Source organism: Aotus nancymaae, unplaced genomic scaffold, assembly GCF_030222135.1.
Source record: "Aotus nancymaae isolate 86718 unplaced genomic scaffold, 86718_ANA_hifiasm-v0.15.2.pri h1tg000018l, whole genome shotgun sequence".
Lineage (NCBI taxonomy): Eukaryota > Metazoa > Chordata > Mammalia > Primates > Aotidae > Aotus > Aotus nancymaae.
The window spans coordinates 22184130-22200305 of NW_026988430.1; the positions used below are offsets into that span (position 1 = coordinate 22184130).

Consider the following 16176-nt stretch of genomic DNA (forward strand, 5'->3'; position numbering starts at 1 on the left):
CTGCCTGATCTGTCCCCACCTCCCCTCTCCTGCCCGGCCTGTGCCTGGAGCTTCCGCCTGGCTTTGCCACTCTCTCATTCACTCATGCTCACGCACACAGTCCGCCTGCTGGCCAGGTCTTGGCTCATCTTTGGCACCTCCTGGCAAGTGTCCTGTTTCCCTGGGAGGGAATGCCTGGTTTGAGAGGGGCTGCTCCATTGAAGAGAGGGTCCCTGTTTGTCTGAAGTGCCTCCTTTCTCCTTTCCTCTTAGGCCCCAAGTCTCCCGGAGGCCCCTCAGAGTCAGCCTGAAAGGCAGGCAGGGAGCCCCACCCTCCTCTTCTCCACCTCCCTGGCCCTGCACATGCATGTTCCCATTTCAGATATGGCAGCTTGGCCCATCTCATTCAGCTACGGGCCCCTCCAGTGTCCCACCATCTCCTGACCTAAGTCAGGTCCTGGAGTAGGTGGGTTGGGAACAGAATTCCCTGTTTGCTGAGTGCAAGGAAGAGCCAATTACTTGGCTCATTGAAGGTGGTCGGTTCCGATTCCCTTTCAGTCTACCCCAGGGGCTCTGACACGTGGGCATACACACACCAGGCAGTGTCTTGAGTCTGCCCCAAGCCAAGATGTGTAGACCTGCAACCTCTCCTTCTCTTAAGGGATGCCTGCCTATGACTGAGGGGGCCTGTCCTGTCCACCCAGGACTGCAGGACCTCAGAGCAGTCATTTGAAACAGCAAGATGTGCACAAATGTTGCACTCATCTGGCCTGGCTCGAGACCTTGGTCTTCAGCCTGCAGCTGCTCCCAGGGCCCCTGCCGCCGCACGCGCAGCACAGCTGGCTCTGGTTAGGGAATGAAGGGGTCATGGCCTTCACTCCTGGACTGGCCAGCCAGGAACGAGCCCCTGACCCCCACTCCCTGCAGGCCCCAGGAGCAGGGGCCACAGAGTGGAGTGGGGAGGAAGTGGGCACCTGGGCCGGGGGCGGGGAGGGCTAGGATGCACCCGCCAAGTCTGTGGCCCAGGTCTCGGGGGGACGGTTCACTGGGACACCAGGGCCTCTTGGCTGATTGGGGGAAGTGGGGGATGGGACTGTGGACAGGGGCTGAGGGTCTGGCTATGGTCCCTGACCTCTAAGGGACACTGGCTGCCTGGGAAAGTCAAGAGCTGTCTGGATAAGGATAGAAAACAAGGCAAGTAGGATCTCTTTTTCCTGTTCCTTCTTCAGTATCACCCGAATTTGTGGGGACAGGCCATTGTGCCATGAGATGGAGAGGATGGGAAAGCCAAGAGCAGACCCTGGGGATTCTACATGGAAGCTCCAGATTCCAAGAGAGCCCCCTCTGTTGCTTTCCTTCCCGACAAGCAAGCCGAGGCGACGGATCTGAGGCCCCACCGCCCTCACGCGCGGCCGGCCGGCACTAGGGGGCGCTGACAGCAGGGCCAGGCGGGAGGGAGAGGAGCGCGGGCAGGAGCAAGAAAAGCAGGGGCTTCCTTAGGATGGGGCCAGGCCTAAGGAAGAAGGCCCCAGAGGAAGGACCCACCAGGATGGGGAAGGCTGGCCCTTTTTTACAGCTGAGGGACAGCTTCAACGGCCTTGATGCAAAATACCCCCATGTCCACACTGCCAAGGAAGCCAGGAAACAGGAGCCCCGTCCCCAGCTTGGCACCACCACTGTCCCTTGGCGCAGGCCCCCAGCAAATACCCCAGCAGCCTCGATGGCCCCACCAGTGAGTCTTCGTGGACACACACCAGCCCATCACACCACAGAGCAGAGAAAGTCACCCAGCAGCCTACAAGGTGAATGTGCTCTTCCCAGGGGCCAGGGACAGCCTGGGCGCCTTGCTCCAATTCTCCCTTTCCCAGTCAGGCCCGGGGAAGATGGACTGGGGCAGGGTTCTCCCTCGCCCCCACCCGAGGGTAACCAAGGCTCTGCTGAACTTCTCTCTCCTCTGCCTCTGCCCTGGCTAAGCCTGCACTGTGTGCCTCGGTCTCCTGACTCCAGGTCACCCCCATACCGAAGCCAGCCCCCGTACCGAAGCCAGAGCGGCCCTCATCTTGCTTTTTGTCTGTGTGAAAGCCCTCAGCCCCTCCTAACAGTCCTCAAGGCAAGGTCTGAACTCCCCAGCACTATGAAATGGCCTTCTATGACCTGCTGCCAACCCCTCACTAGTGGTAGCCAGTATGCCTGAGACACAAAAGTGATGAAGCCGTGCGGTGTGTGGCCCCTCCGGGGGCTCTGGGCTTCTGGGCCTGTGCTCACAGAACTCGCTCTGACTAAAAAGCCCTTCACCGGCTCCCTGGCCCCAGAACGCCTACTCATCTTCCAAAGCTTAGCACCAGCGTCCACTCCTCTGTGGGCTCGTCTCATCCCCTCGCAAAGCCCGCCGGACCCCACCCTGCGCTGTGCTGACTCCTAGCCCAGGCCCCTCACCCACCCATGTGTCTCTTCATCCAGGGGAGATCCCCTCAGGGGGCTTCTGTGCCTTATCTCTGTATCCCTAGTGGCCTGGAAAATCATGGGTGCCCTAAACATTTCTAGAATGAATGAATGAATAAATGAATGATGTGGGAAAGGGAGGTGGGGGCCCATTATTCAACACGGACTCCCAGTGAAAGAAATGGGGGCCTGCTGGCCCTGGGGTAGCCTGGTGGGCGCTTTTCTCCAGGCCTCCTCTCAGACTCCTTCTCTTCCTCCCCCTGCAGACAGGGATGTGTGTGGGAAGTGGCGGGGAGGAGGGCTGCTCAGATCCCCGCTCCATCATCCCGGCCGCCCAGCCCTAGGACAAGCGGCAAATGGAAATGTGTGGCCTTACCTTCCTCCATCCCGAACGCATGCTTTGTTACTGTTGGGTTGCTCACGGACGCTGGGCTGTTGGCATTGTTTTTTTTTTCCTTTTTTTTTCCCTTTTGAAAAGAAAAGCATTGAGGAATCTTTTTGGAAAAGATGGTCAACGATTGAGAAGTACACTGATCTCTGCAAGCAGGTGGAGAGATGTCAGGAGGCACGGGGCACACCGGGAGGAGGGGAAGCTTGCAGTCGAGGAGGACAGTGACATGCATGTGTCGGGGCTGGGGACCAATCCGTCTTGGGGGTCCCAGAGATGGAAGTGCTGTGACGGAGGGAGCCAAGACCCCGTTCAGCGTGGGGGAGGGGAGGAGTGACAGGTTCAGCATGAGGAACAGTTGTAGGAAGTGGGAGGGGTGGGGACCTATGGCCCATGCAGTGCCAGATGGGGCCCCATGCGGGTGGGCTGCCAGAAGAGGACAGGGAGACAGACTGCAGTTTTCAGGGACGCCCTTGGACCTTCTGACTCAGTGGCCCAACTCCTGGCTGCTGCCCTCCTTCCCCACTCCTGATACCCCCAGGTCTGGGCAGCTGTCCTGCGGCTGAGGTGGCCCTGTGGGGGACGTCCGTCAGGAACCTGCCAGGGTCGGGAAAAGAGTGCTGGGAGCTCTGTGGCAGGGAATGAGGGAAGCGTCCCCAGCTGCCTCACCCCTTAGCTGTGTGGAGATTCTGGTCAGTGGGAAAAGCTCTAAAAGAATTTCTTCTCCAGGCCCCAAAGTAGGGCAGGAAAGGAGTGGCTTCCAGACAAGTGGCTAGACCCAGTCACCTCACTGTGACCTTGCATTCTCCAGGAATGTGGTCCCTGGTCAGGGGGTGCTATATCCCCACATTGCAGAGAGCAAAACCAAGAAGAGGAAGCAGCTGGTAGCCCTGGGTTCTGCAACTGCTCCCCCGACCCCCGAGAAAGAATGGCTGCTGGTGCGGGCCACGGGATGCTGGCAGCTCTGGCATCATTGAGACCGGCCCCCATGCCCATGCTGGAGAGCCATCCTTGTTGGCTCATGTTGGAAATGGGCCTGTTACCTGCAGCTGCCCCTCTATGCCTTGGGCCAGGATGGACTGGCCACAGGGGTAGGGGGATAATGAATGAGTAGCGACTGAAAGGTGCCTCTGCTCTCATGAAATAAGTGAAGGATGAGACAGCTTGATCCTTGGCACTACTGTTCTCAGGGTGACAAAAAAAAGGAAGCTGGATCCTCATGCTGCCCTACTCCATATGGAGTGAGGTCCAAACTCAAAGGTGTCAGAGGGGCTGGTCCTGTGAGAGAAGCAACCCTGGCCACCTAGGAGCCTGTGCCAAGGAAGATGGGGCGGGGCGTTCTCTGTGAGGAGGCAAGGGCACAGCTGCCCACACCTTGCCCTCCTCCTGAGCTGGGCCATGCAGCATGAGCCCCTGCTCCTCTGCCCACAGTGCGGTGCTGTGTCCCCTTTGCCAGGCTGTGAGTTGATGGGCAGCGGACTCCCTGGGAGGGGTGAAATGTGGAGAGCACAGGGCCTATATGCAGGGAAAGCTGGGGAGACCAAACCAGGGGCCCCAGCAGCAGGTCAGATCTGAAGTCAGGCCGGGTCAAGTGGCTCACACCCGTAATCCCACACTTTGGGAGGGCAAGGCAAGAGGATCACTTGAAGCCAAGAGTTCAAGACCATCCTGGGCAATACAGCAAAACCGTGTCCAAAAATTAAAAGATTAGCAGGGGTGTGGTAGCACATGCCTGTAGTCCCAGCTACTCAGGAGGCTAAGGCAGGGAGATCCCTTGAGCCTAGGTGTTCCAGGCTGCAGTGGGCTATGACTGTGCCACTATACTCTAGCCTGGCATCTCAAAAAAAAAAAAAAAAAAAAGGAAGTTCTGCTTCAGGCTTGGTGTTCCCTAGGTCTCTTCCGAGCTGGACAGCAGGGAGTACGTCTGGCCAATCAGAGGCCCTGAGAAAGGCTCCTCTGGCTTCTGGTAGCGGGGTGGGGGACACTGAGCCCTAGTCTCAGGGACCTGAGAGGGGCCAGGGAGGGCAGCGCTCTGTGTGTATGTGGTTAGGAAGAGACCGCCTGGGGCTCCTGGCTCAGCCTTCGGGCAGCTCTGGCACTTCTGCCACCACAAAAGGAGCAATGTCTATGGCTCTGTATATGAGTGTCAACATGCTGCCCACTGAAGGGACTGGCAAGCACTGTGAGTGGGTCCTGGCTGTAGATCTCCACCCAAGCTGCCTGGGGAAGCAGGATGAGACCTCAGGGTCCAGCCTGACCCTGCTCCCACAGCTCCTCCCCTTCCAGCAGTGAGGGGAGGATGTTTCCCCCAGCCTCAGAGAACCCGAGAAAGGCAGACGGGCAGTGTCTGCCCAGGTTGGCGGAGGCATTTAGGGAAGTGGTGAAGAGCACAGCCCTGGCCACCTGTACCTGGGAGACTCTGGGAAAGTTACTTGAATCTTTGTCAAGCCTGAGGTTCCCAAACATGAGGTTAACAATGTCTGTGTCACGGCCTGGTTCTAAGAATGAAATTGAATAATGCATGTAGAGTGCATCACAAAGTGCTTAACGCTTCCAGTCAGCAAATGTGAGTTCCTATTATTGCTGCAATCGGATTAGTCACTGTGATGATCCGCAGGGCTACAGGGTCCCTCTCCAGCCTTCCTCCCCAGGAGGTGTCTCTGCCATCCAGGCTCTCACCAGCTTGGCTTCCACTGGCGCTTGGAAAGGAGTCTTTCTTTTTAATCAAGAAATGGCCCAGGGAGGAAGATGGCAGATATGTGTTTACAGCTTTTCATTTCCCTCCTCACCTCTTTACAAATACCCTCTTCCAAGATGGAAAATAAATTTCTAATCCTGTTGACACACATCGATTTTTCCCTCCTGCACCCACCTCTCAGCTCTCCCACATTAGCAGGGGCTATGGTTAAGACCCTTGCCGGGGCCGGGCTCGGTGGTAGCCCAGGGGAGCAATGGCTGCACAGCATACAGCAGACAGTGAGCTGCCGGAGCTCGCCCAGCACCTGGCTTTGAGGAGGTGTGCAGCCAACAGCTTTGGTCCCCTTCTGCCTGGGGCTTCTTGAATGGGGAGTGAGGTACATAGTGGGGGAGACCCTCTCCTTAGAAGGTCAGGCATTTTCTGCATTTTCCCTTTGATGGGACATGTGAGGTAGAGACCAGGGGACCACAGGACTGCTAGAAGTTCAGCAAATGGACCATATGTGGTCTGCACCAAGCGATCAACTTTGTCAGCGAGGGGCCTGTGCACAGGGCCCTTATATCCTACAAACAGGACCAGCTACGCAAAATAGGGCTTGGAGAGAGAGAGGCTAGGTGGAGGGAAGACGAACAAAACACGTGGGGCTGAGCAGGGCTGGCAGCTTCCTGGTGCTGGCACCTGGAGAGGGGCGGCCCAGGCAGACATGGCTCCGGGCTGCTTGTCTTACACCAGTCCTGTGCCTGGAAACAACCGCTCTCTCTTCCAGAGTGTGGCTGGGGAGGCAGGGGGCCTGCTCAGTCAGACAGAGATGGAGTTGGCTGAGACTGGCTCTAAACCCCTGACAGCCTTGTCAGAGACCACACTCTGGGCTGGAGCCAGCCTCAGCCCCCAGGGCACTTTTTAGGAGGTGAAAAGTGCAGCAGTTAAAGGCGGCCCTGTTTCCCACCGCACTCAGCATCCCCACCTCCCAGGCTGCCTGGCTCCCCTGAGCTTACCCCCACACCCTGCAGTGTGAGGCTCCCCTCCCCCCAGGTTCCTCCTGAGGCTCCAGAGCTCACTGCCACACCCACAGACCAGGGGTCCTCTTGGCCCACCAGTAGTGAGCGCCTGGGAGGACTGGGGCTGGGGCTGGCAGGGACCGAGAAGGCAGTCCCTGTTCTCCTCTGGAAGGGGTTACTGTTTCCTTCCCACGCATGCTGGAGGAAGGAAGGAAGGCAGCTTCTGGAAGTCGAGGATGAAAAGACTCCTCTGGTTCTGCTAACAGGAATCCTGGTTTGGGCTGCTGGCACCAAGGAGCAGGTGAGAGGCAGCGCTCCCTCCGGCCTGCTAAAGGCCTTCATGCCTAAGTTTGAGCACAGACCCCTGGCCCAGGCACCTCATGCACTGGTGCCTTCCCCATAACACAGCCTGGGCTCCTGCAAACTCTTGCCTGAGTGCTGGGGCCTGGGGGCAGGCATGGCCTCCTCCCTGGCTGGAGTCTCTTTCCACCCACAGGCTCCCAGGAACAGGCTTTCTCTCCTTCTAGCCCAGCTTTTGTTTCTGACCAGAATGAGCCAAGACCACATGGTGTATCCTGCACCCACCCCCGCCAGCTCCTAACACTGAAGGGAAACCTCTGGTGCTCTTGGCTCAGGATCCCCGGAACTGCTGTCCTTGGCCACTGGGGCCAGGCACAGGTGCTTAAAGCCTCAGCAGGGTTTGCTGGGAGACCTGAGGGTGAGAGACCTCAAATGCTGCAAGGCGTCCACCACCCCTTGAAGGTGAAAATCATGACCAACATCTGGCTAGGGAGAGGGCTGAGGACACTGCACATCAGGCAAGCAGAGGGCCCTCTCTGTGCCTGAGCTTCCACCCGAGAAACCAGGGAGGGCATGTCCCCTTCCCCCGCCAGCTCCCCTTCCCTCCAGGACCCATAGAGGAAAGCTCAGGCAAGCCCTGTTCATGACAGCAGGCCAGTGCGGCCTTAATGCCATGAGGGGGGCTTAGAGACAGAATAGAGCCCTGGATCCCCGGGGGCCCCAGCAGGGACAGAGCAGATGCCAGGAGATGTGTGTGCTGGAATGCTGGGGCGGGAGGAAGAAGGTGAGAATGGTGGGGGAGGAGAGAGGCCTGAGGACTGAGGAGAACTTGGGAGGGGCCTCTCCCCAGCACCTGTCCCACGTTTACCAGGCTTGTCACTTATGGCAGTCACGCCTCTCCTCTAGAGCCTACTGTGCCTGTGTGTGTTGTGGGGAGGGCACTGGAGTTCCAGATGGAGCTTCAGCCCAGCCCAGGTCCACCTTTGCAGCCTTTGAACCAGTGAAGAGTGGTGGCACTGGCATGTCTGAGCCACGGGCTGTGCTGGCCTGGTGGGGCTGGGACCATATCCCCCACCCCCGACAGCTGCCACACCTCACTCCCAGGAAAGCCGCCTTACTCAGGCCTCCCCAAATCTTGGCTTCAAAGGAGAACATGGCCGGATCACCCACCCAGACCACCTTGACTGGACCCCACATCCAGGGACCCTCTTGGTGCCCACACATTAGTGAAACTTGAAACCCTGACCAAGGGAGAGTACATGCAGTCACCACACACCATACGAGGGGACAGAAAAGGCTGCATTGACCCAGCTCCTATGTCCCTGTTTTGATGTGTCTGAGAAGCCAGGCTCAGGACCGGCCAGTTGTGGAGAAGCCCTGGCCTACAGCTCCCCGTGGTGGCCCGGGGAGGAGGAGGACTGTGGCCTCAGTGCTGTCACAGATGTGCCAAATGACCTGGGCAAGTCACTTCACTTCTCATCTGCGTCAGCATCTGTGGCACAGGAGGGGAGGGTCTGTTCTGGTGACCACACTGGGTGTGTGTGGCTCTAACAAGAAAAGCATGCGGGGGGCTTTAAGAAGCAGAACCCGCACCAGACACGCACTCAAGACCTGTGGGTAAAACATAAACTTTGCTGCCTCTGCTGTCTTCAGCAGGCGGAGAGCCCCTAGGAGCAGGGTTGAAATGCCCCTCCTAGTTCCAGCTCCTTGGTGCCACCCTGGGAGCAGAGCCTTGGCTGATGCCCTTTAGGGTGGACTCAGTGCTGAGGGGCATGGCAGGCAGGCTTGGGGGATGAAGAATGCCCGGCCAGGTGCCGCCATGCCACCACTCTGTGTGGAGGGGCCTGGAGGAGTCTCAGGCACCAGCACACAGGCCCGTTCTGCCCGGCTATGAAGAGGGCACAGGGCTTGGAGGCTTGCCCTTGGCACCAGGTGCTGGCAGCTGGCCTTGACCTGCCTGTGTCCTGGAGTCCAGCCTTGAAGCTTGGAAGACCCACCCTAGTTCCTGGCTCTCCGAGGTCCCCTCCAGCGTGACGAGATAGCGCTGGGCCCTGTGGACCACAGGGGAGCGGCTGTCCTTTGAATGCTGCTGGCCAGCGGGCATAGCCACATCTGGTTCTCATTCAAATGTCCAAATGTAATTAAATTCCCTACAACACAGCGGAAGAGTTTGGTAAGATGTGGCTTTCCCCTTTTCCATCAAGGTTAAGAAATCAGTCTCTCATTCCATGGGCAGACGTGCGTTCCTCCCTGCCACTGGTCCGTCCTATTCTGCAAAGGCTAAGGCCTGTGCTCTGTTATCTAGAGCTTATGGGGCTGGGGCCAGCATGAGATACCCGAATCTCCCCCACCCGCCATGTTCCATTTACCCACCTGAGAAGATTAAGAGCTGAGGCCAAAGCTGAGGGCTTGCAGCTGAGCAAGGCAGTGTGCTGGGGGTTGGTCAGGGGTGGGGGTGGGGGGTCAGTGCCCCCACTCCTTCTGAAAGGGTCTCCCCGACCCTGAGGAGATAGCACTGTGCCTAGGCTCACCTCAGTGACACACCAGTGTCCTTCCACTGCTGAGATGTGGGGGTGTCATAATAATCTGCTGAGGGGACTCCTGCTTTCTCTGTAGCTTTTCACAGCAGGAAGTGCTTGAGGATTATGATTCTGGAGTCTTTGGGACAAGGAACCCCCTGTGCCTGGGCATGGCCCTACAGCCCAGGGCAGGGGAGGCCCTTCTCCACCTCTTACTTCTCACCTTAGGGCCCTGGGACTGCTTTGAGGAGGCACCCCCTCCCCACCCCTCCCTGTACATGAAGGAGGAGAGGCATGAGAGACGGTGGAGGAATCCGCCTAATAGACAATGCCCCACATGGTGCCTGAGCCCTCTCCAGGAATCTCTAGGACCTCCACATCTCACAGACTGCCACTTCTGGCCTGGAAGGGCTCTGGACAGCTTAAGGGACAGCTGGGTCTAAGGTGTAGTCCTGTGTGAGGGGGGCGTCCTGTTTCAGGCTTCAGTGCCTCTGCTCCTTGGCTTCCTGCCCAGGACTTCCCCATATCCAAATTCAGGCAGAATGGTCCTTGGAGGGCTGCTTTTCCCAGCTTCCCTTCCCACTGGAGGATCTTCAGTTCACGGCATTTATGACTTTCATGGTAATGGGTTCCATTCTACTTCCTCTATTTTTCTAATCATTGTGGTACAGGCTTTATAAGAGTTCCTTTTTTTTTCTTTTCTTTTCTTTTCTTTTTGGAGACAGGGTCTTGCTCTTTCACCCAGGCTGGAGTGCGGTGATGCAATCTTGGCTCACTGCAGCCTCCATCTTCCAGGTTCAAGCAATTCTCCTGCCTCAGCCTCCTGAGTAGCTGGGATTACAGGCATGTGCCACCATGCCTGACTAATTTTTGTATTTTTAGTACAAGTGGGATTTCACCATGACATCCAGGCTGGCCTCAAACTCCTGACCTCAGGTGATCTGCCTGCCTCAGCCTCCCAGAGTTCTGGGATTACAACCGTGAGCCACTGCACCCGGCCCCAGGCTTTATGAGAGTTCCTTAATAAGTGAGGGTCTTTTTTACTTTGAAACAAACTGCCCTGAAAGTTAATAACTTGCTTCGGCTGTGACTGCTACCCAGAGACCAGTGGGGGTTGGAGAAAGGATGACCAGGCTGGGGGTAGGAGAGAATTTTCTAGATTAATAATGCTATGCTGAAGTTGAGGTCCCTTTAAGACTCCAGGCCAGCTCCTGTGTTAGAGTCCCACAGGCTGCTCACAGCAACCCTAACAGAGAACCAGAACCAATACAGGCACACATGGCATCTGTGTGCCGAAGAATGCTGGCCTTAGGGACAGGCACACACACCCAAGTTGGTGTGAACCAACCAATCCCAATGTCACTGACCTGGCTCTAAAGAGGAAGAGCTTTTTATATTTGTTTCCAAATGGTAAACCTAAGTTTAATCATAGATTTAATTTCTTGGTGGCATTCAGCATCTGGTAGCCTTGACATCGGTGAACAAAGTTTGAAATTTACTAACCCAGTTCTTGGTCTAGTGCTCTAGGCCAAGCCTAGCCAAAGGAATGGTGTTGGGGCATGGCCTCTGTTGCCCACTTTGGGGTCCCAGCCTGTGTCTCAAGCCCACACGCTGTGGCTGGGAGAGGCTCACAGTCTCAGCTAATTGTGGAGATGCCGCCGCCTGTCCAGATGGAAAGGGCCAGGCTGAGGCTGGGCTGCCTTTGTGCTGTGCTCGCAGACTGGCTGCTGGTGCCGGGCGCTATTCATTATTCAATTCAGCTGGCTCGGGTGAGCCTTTCCATTTGCTCCTCCAGGAGGAATAACAAATCTAGAAATGCAATTCCACTTTGGTGTATTAAGATATTGATTTGCCTGTCGAGTGGAAGTGCATTTGTTCTGTCAGCCCTCCCGTGGGTAGGAAGGGGTTAACCAAATGTTTATCACGAGGCTGGCTTCAGAGTTGAAAGTAATGTGATCAGTAATGAATTTTGTGTTACATTAGGTTGTATAAATGGACAGACAAGCGCAGACAACAAGTGGCCAGGAGTCGGGGCTAATCTAATGATGTAAAAATAGAGACAGCACCAATTATACTAGGGGCCAGCTCCAGGCTCCTGCAGGGACTGCAAATGAATAGGTACAAATCAAATTACTCACTAATAGACGCACTACAAGAGGGGCAGTCAATGGTAAATGCATTAGAGCCTAGTGACCTCTCTGCTCTGCACAGCAGAGTCCGAAAATTTGACTTCCATCTTCAAAGTGGGGGGCAGGGAGTGGCGTTCTCAAAGAAACTCTTGTTGGGTAAAGGATGACAACCGCTCCCCATCCCAAACCAGTCCCCGGCTAGAAGAGACCTCCCGCCTAAGCTGACCCCTACCCTCGCTCGAGTGCTCCGGGGCCTGGGCACGAGGGGGTAGGAGAGCACCCTCCTGAAGGACAGAAGCAGCAGTGGGACAAACCCTTCCATGTAGGCAAAGATAGGACGTTACATACCAAAACACTTCACAGCCACGTGTCTCTCGGGAGGGAAGGTTTTTACTGCTATGTCAAGGGCTGTGTCTGTATTGAAAGTAAAATATTCCTTTAAAGAGGATCATGAACTGGACCTTTAAGAGAGCAGGAAGAGCTGAGATCAAAGTGAGTCGATACCCAAATCTGGTCTGACCACAGAGAGCTTCGCGGGGATGTTCATGGTCTGTTCCCAGGCACAGCACGTCTAGGGTTTTACAGATTTCTCACTAGCCTAAACTGGTACCATCCTTCCTTCTTCCCCTCCTCCCCAGTCCAGCTGACTGAGTTCCTACACTCCTGCCTGCTGCACAGGGCTGGGGTAGGGAAGGATGTGGAGAGAAAGTTAGGATCTTGGGTAACCCCTCAGATTTTCTTCCCATTCTCAGCTTTCGTGGATTTAGAAACCAGGCCTGAAGTTCAAAGCTGCTTGGCATTGTGTGCTTAGGGAGAGGTCACCAAGACCAGCTCCAGGGCACTGACCGCACACTCCCATTCAGCTCTCAGTGGTCGGGGATGGAGAACGCATGAAACCAAGAAACTCCAGGCCTTCCAAGGATCCAGCCCAGGCTCACACTCCTCCAATGACCCCCTCGGGTCAGCACCAAACAGTCACACACAATGCTGTGGAGATGGCACGCTGGCCCCGGCCCAAGGGAGCCGGGAGATGATGGGAACATTCCAGGAAAAGCGAACACAGTGGGCATGGAAAGGAAAAGTCATCCTGAACAAATGACACAGCTGGGTGGCGATTCTCCCCAGACTCAATGGAGGGCGCAGAGGGGTGGAAATGCCAGCTAGCGGACTACACTCAGTAAAAAATATGTGGGCAATGGGGGAGGCTGCGGAGCCTGGTGCTGGGGATTTTGCCAGCAAATTTAAAAATGTCTTATGCAGTGGGCTGGCAGGTCCCTGGGGGCAGGAGTAGGGTAGGAGGGGGAGTGGCAGGAAGAAATAAGCAAAAGACTGAGGCTGGAAAGCTGTTTCCGGTAAGGGTGCTCCAAAATGCCTTCTTCTACTAGGGAACTTGGCTTCTCTGTTAAGTCTGATTGGCTTGGCTTGGCCTGGCCTTCTGGGTACAGGGTTCTCTATGGCTCCTAAGAGCCAAGACTCTGGATTCCTAAAGGGTCAGAGGGTCATTGCCAACTTTCATTTTCTGTGAGCAAGCGTGTCTCCCTCTCTCAGCAGCCACCATATCCAAGGGGTGGCCTGCAGGTCTCAGGCCATGTTTTGAGAAGGGAGAGGGGCAGAGGGGAAAGGTGGGTATTTAACCATCCATGACCACATTCAACTTTGTTCAGAATCTCACACCTCACAGAAAGGTCAGTGGTTAAAAGTCAATACTGTGGCAGAGGAGGAGTGGCAGGGAGAAATCCTCCCTGCTGTTAACCATTTACCTACGTTAACGCTTCCAGAGGAGAGCCTGTGCTCTGGGGGTCTGACAGCCCTCCCCCAGCCCCTCAGTCCAAGCCTGTGCCTTTCCACAGTCATTCCTGCTTTCATGTCGGGACAGCACCTGGAGAGGGGACTCTGAACGGTCACAGAGGTCACACCGCCACTTCCTCCTTGTTGATAGGAATCACTGTGCCTTGGTGAACGAGTTGAAAGGTGACTTTAGACAACTAAGAAATAAGCAGAGGAGATTCTCAGCCCCAAACTCCCACTGCAGCTCTGCCCCTGGTGGGGCCTCCAATAGCCTTAGTGATGAAGGTCGGGGAACGATCTACCCAGAAGCAGATTTGGGACCTGGCCAGAAACTAACAGGTGCGACTTTTAATCAATAGTTATTCCCATTGCCTTGACTGGCTTTCATTCACCTCTCAGAGGCCACGGAAACCCATCCAATCACTCAACAAACATTAACTGAGGCTCAGCCTGGCTCTCCTTCCAGTGCTGGCTGCTGGGCAGGGAGAAGGCTGGTGGCTCGGGATAGCAAAGCTGATTCAGACTCGGTTCAAAGAACTAGAAGTGGGTCAAGACACACTCATGGGAGTATGAGTGAGGGAGGGGCTGGAGGGACCACCAGGGTCAGCCCTTTTCCAATGGCAGAACCAAGGGAACTGGTCAGCAAGTTAATGGAAAAGGGAACATACACTACTTGCCCAGGGCCCAGTGTCCAGTGAGCAGGTGGTGCAGAATTCAGAGACAGAGTGAGTTGCACACATTTGGCTTCATGGTCAGGGAAAGCAACACAGAAGGGGTGAGATTTGAGCTTGGCCTAAGACTGGGCAGAGCGGGAGGGTGGCGGTCTCCTGAGGCTGACCAACATGTGCCAGAGCCAGGTGAACAGGGTGCGTGCTGGGGAGGCTGGGATCCTAAGTTTGTATGAAGGTGGAGGAGGTGGAATATGAGGAGGGGACTGCAGAAGGGGAGGTGGGACATCAGGCTGGAGGGCAAGGTGGGGAAGGCCTGTAAGAGACCAGAAGCACGATGGCGAGGAGCCTGGGTGGTAATGTGCAGGCCTGGGCACTTCCTTTTCCTTTCTTTTTTTTTTTTTTGAGACAGAGTCTCACTCTGTTGCCCAGGATGGAGTGCAGTGGCACAATCTCAGCTCACTGTAACCTCTGCCTCCCGGATTAAAGCAATTCTCCTGCCTCAGCCTCCTGAGTAGCTGGGACTATAGGCACACACCACCACGCCCAGCTCATTTTTGTATTTTTAGCAGAAATGGGGTTTCACCATGTTGGTCAGGCTGGTCTGGAATTCCTGACCTCATGATTCGCCCACCTTGCCCTCCCAAAGTGCTGGGATTACAGCTGTGAGCCACCGTGAGGCCTGGGCACTTTCTGAGCAGGGAAGTGAGAGGGCGGTCAAGGCAGGCTTTGCAAGTGAGAGTCCCCTTCCTCTGCTGGATCCCTGCTTATTCTGAGTAAAAGGTGAGAATGACTGAAACGACTCCCACCCTTCAGACCAGGTGAGACTGGCAGGATCTTCATAACTGAAACCTCTTCCCAGATATCTTATTTTAATCCCACATCTTTCCGTTATAATCTCACTTCATGTCTTTTGTTTCCTCCTTTGTACCTGGCAGTGCTGTGACAATTCGAGGACATTTGTGTGGCAGGCAGAGTCTGAGGCATACAAGTCCCTTGGGAGGCGTGGCCACTGCTCCCGTGGGGAGGAGTAAATGAGAGAGACCGAGTGGTCCATACAGCAGCCAGAACATCAGAGGCCAGGACGTTACAGGAGGCCAGCGATGACTACATTTACTAGCTCCCCCTCCCACTGTGTCAGAGAGGAAGAAACTGAGCCCAGAGACGGAAAGGCACTTGCCCAGGGTCACAGCCTTCCCTCATTTCTTGATGAGGGCTTCAAATCCCAATGAAAAGGAAAAAAAAAAAAAAAAAAAACATTTTTCCCAATGGCAGGAACTTGATGCTGGGAACTGAAAGGGCTCTCAGATTTGGCCTCTCCTGCCAGTGGAAAATAGCTAGGAATAGGCAATCCGACACTGAACTGAGGTACAAATAGCAACACCAACATCACCACCCCTGCCGAGGCCACTGGCTATCCCACAGTCTCGCTGGCGCAGCTGCTCCCTCTCGTCCTGAGCAGGGATGCTTGTGACCTTCTGGTGGGACTGGGCCCTCTATCTGGTGGCCCTGTGCCTCGGGGGACATTCTCTTCTCCCACCCTCAACAATCAAGGCATTAGGTACTGGGGAGTTCTAGCTTTGCCTCTGCATTCTAGAGAGACCATGCCCTGTGGGCGGGGGAGCTCTCCTGACTTCCGCTTGGTCTAGCTCAGTTAGGGAGGCCCGGTGGGAAGCTGGGGGTAGAAGTCAGAGAGAAACAAACCCACACTTCAGTACTGTGGACTCCTCTGGTGCTTTCATCTCTCTGAGGGTAGGAACCATGTCTCTGACTCTTCCCCAGCCTATGGGGGAAGAAACTGGCAGATGCCGACAGAGAGCCTGCCTGCCCCAACCACAGAAAGAGCCCATTGGGCCACTGACGAGGTCATTCAGAGAAGACACTGAAAGAATTTTTCTAGAAGCTGTAGGAGGAGGAAAACTCCAGGGCCCAATTAGGTGAGGGAGAGGAAAGGCCCTAGGTGCTGGCTAAGTTGCTTGGGTGACAGCATTTGCTGAGGAGCTTGGTGTTGCAAAGAGAGGGGCAATTTCAGGAAGAGTGGGCAATCAGGGATATTGCCCAGAGAAGCCTAGAGTCTTTGGCAAGACAGCCAGACCAAGCCAGAGCTATAACTTGCATAGAGGAATCACCCTTGCCTTCTTGAGAAGAGGGCCGGGGAAATTGGATAGGTAAGCCTTGGAGGAAAAAATTAAAGACCGAAGACTGGGTCTCATGGGCGGCCATGCTGGGCATCCTGGAGAGGAGAGACAGTCTTACTTTCAGGAGGCC

General features: G+C 55.7%; 1 protein-coding gene across 6 annotated transcripts in view; it reads right to left on the bottom strand.

Moving 5' to 3' along the window:
* The window catches only part of BCAS3 (BCAS3 microtubule associated cell migration factor), a 695431-nt gene that overhangs the window by 1291 nt on the left and 677964 nt on the right, over positions 1-16176 (bottom strand). For 2 of the 6 annotated variants that reach the window (XM_064378430.1, XM_064378429.1), the window contains 2 exons: positions 11801-11866; positions 2797-2887 (listed from right to left, as the gene is read on the bottom strand). The exons of 2 other annotated variants lie outside the window; for them this stretch is intronic. In XM_064378430.1, coding sequence (XP_064234500.1) covers positions 2797-2887; positions 11801-11866 — 157 coding nt within the window. The remainder of the gene's footprint in view (positions 1-2796; positions 2888-11800; positions 11867-16176) is intronic. 2 more of the 6 variants (XM_064378432.1, XM_064378434.1) reach the window with 1 other exon arrangement.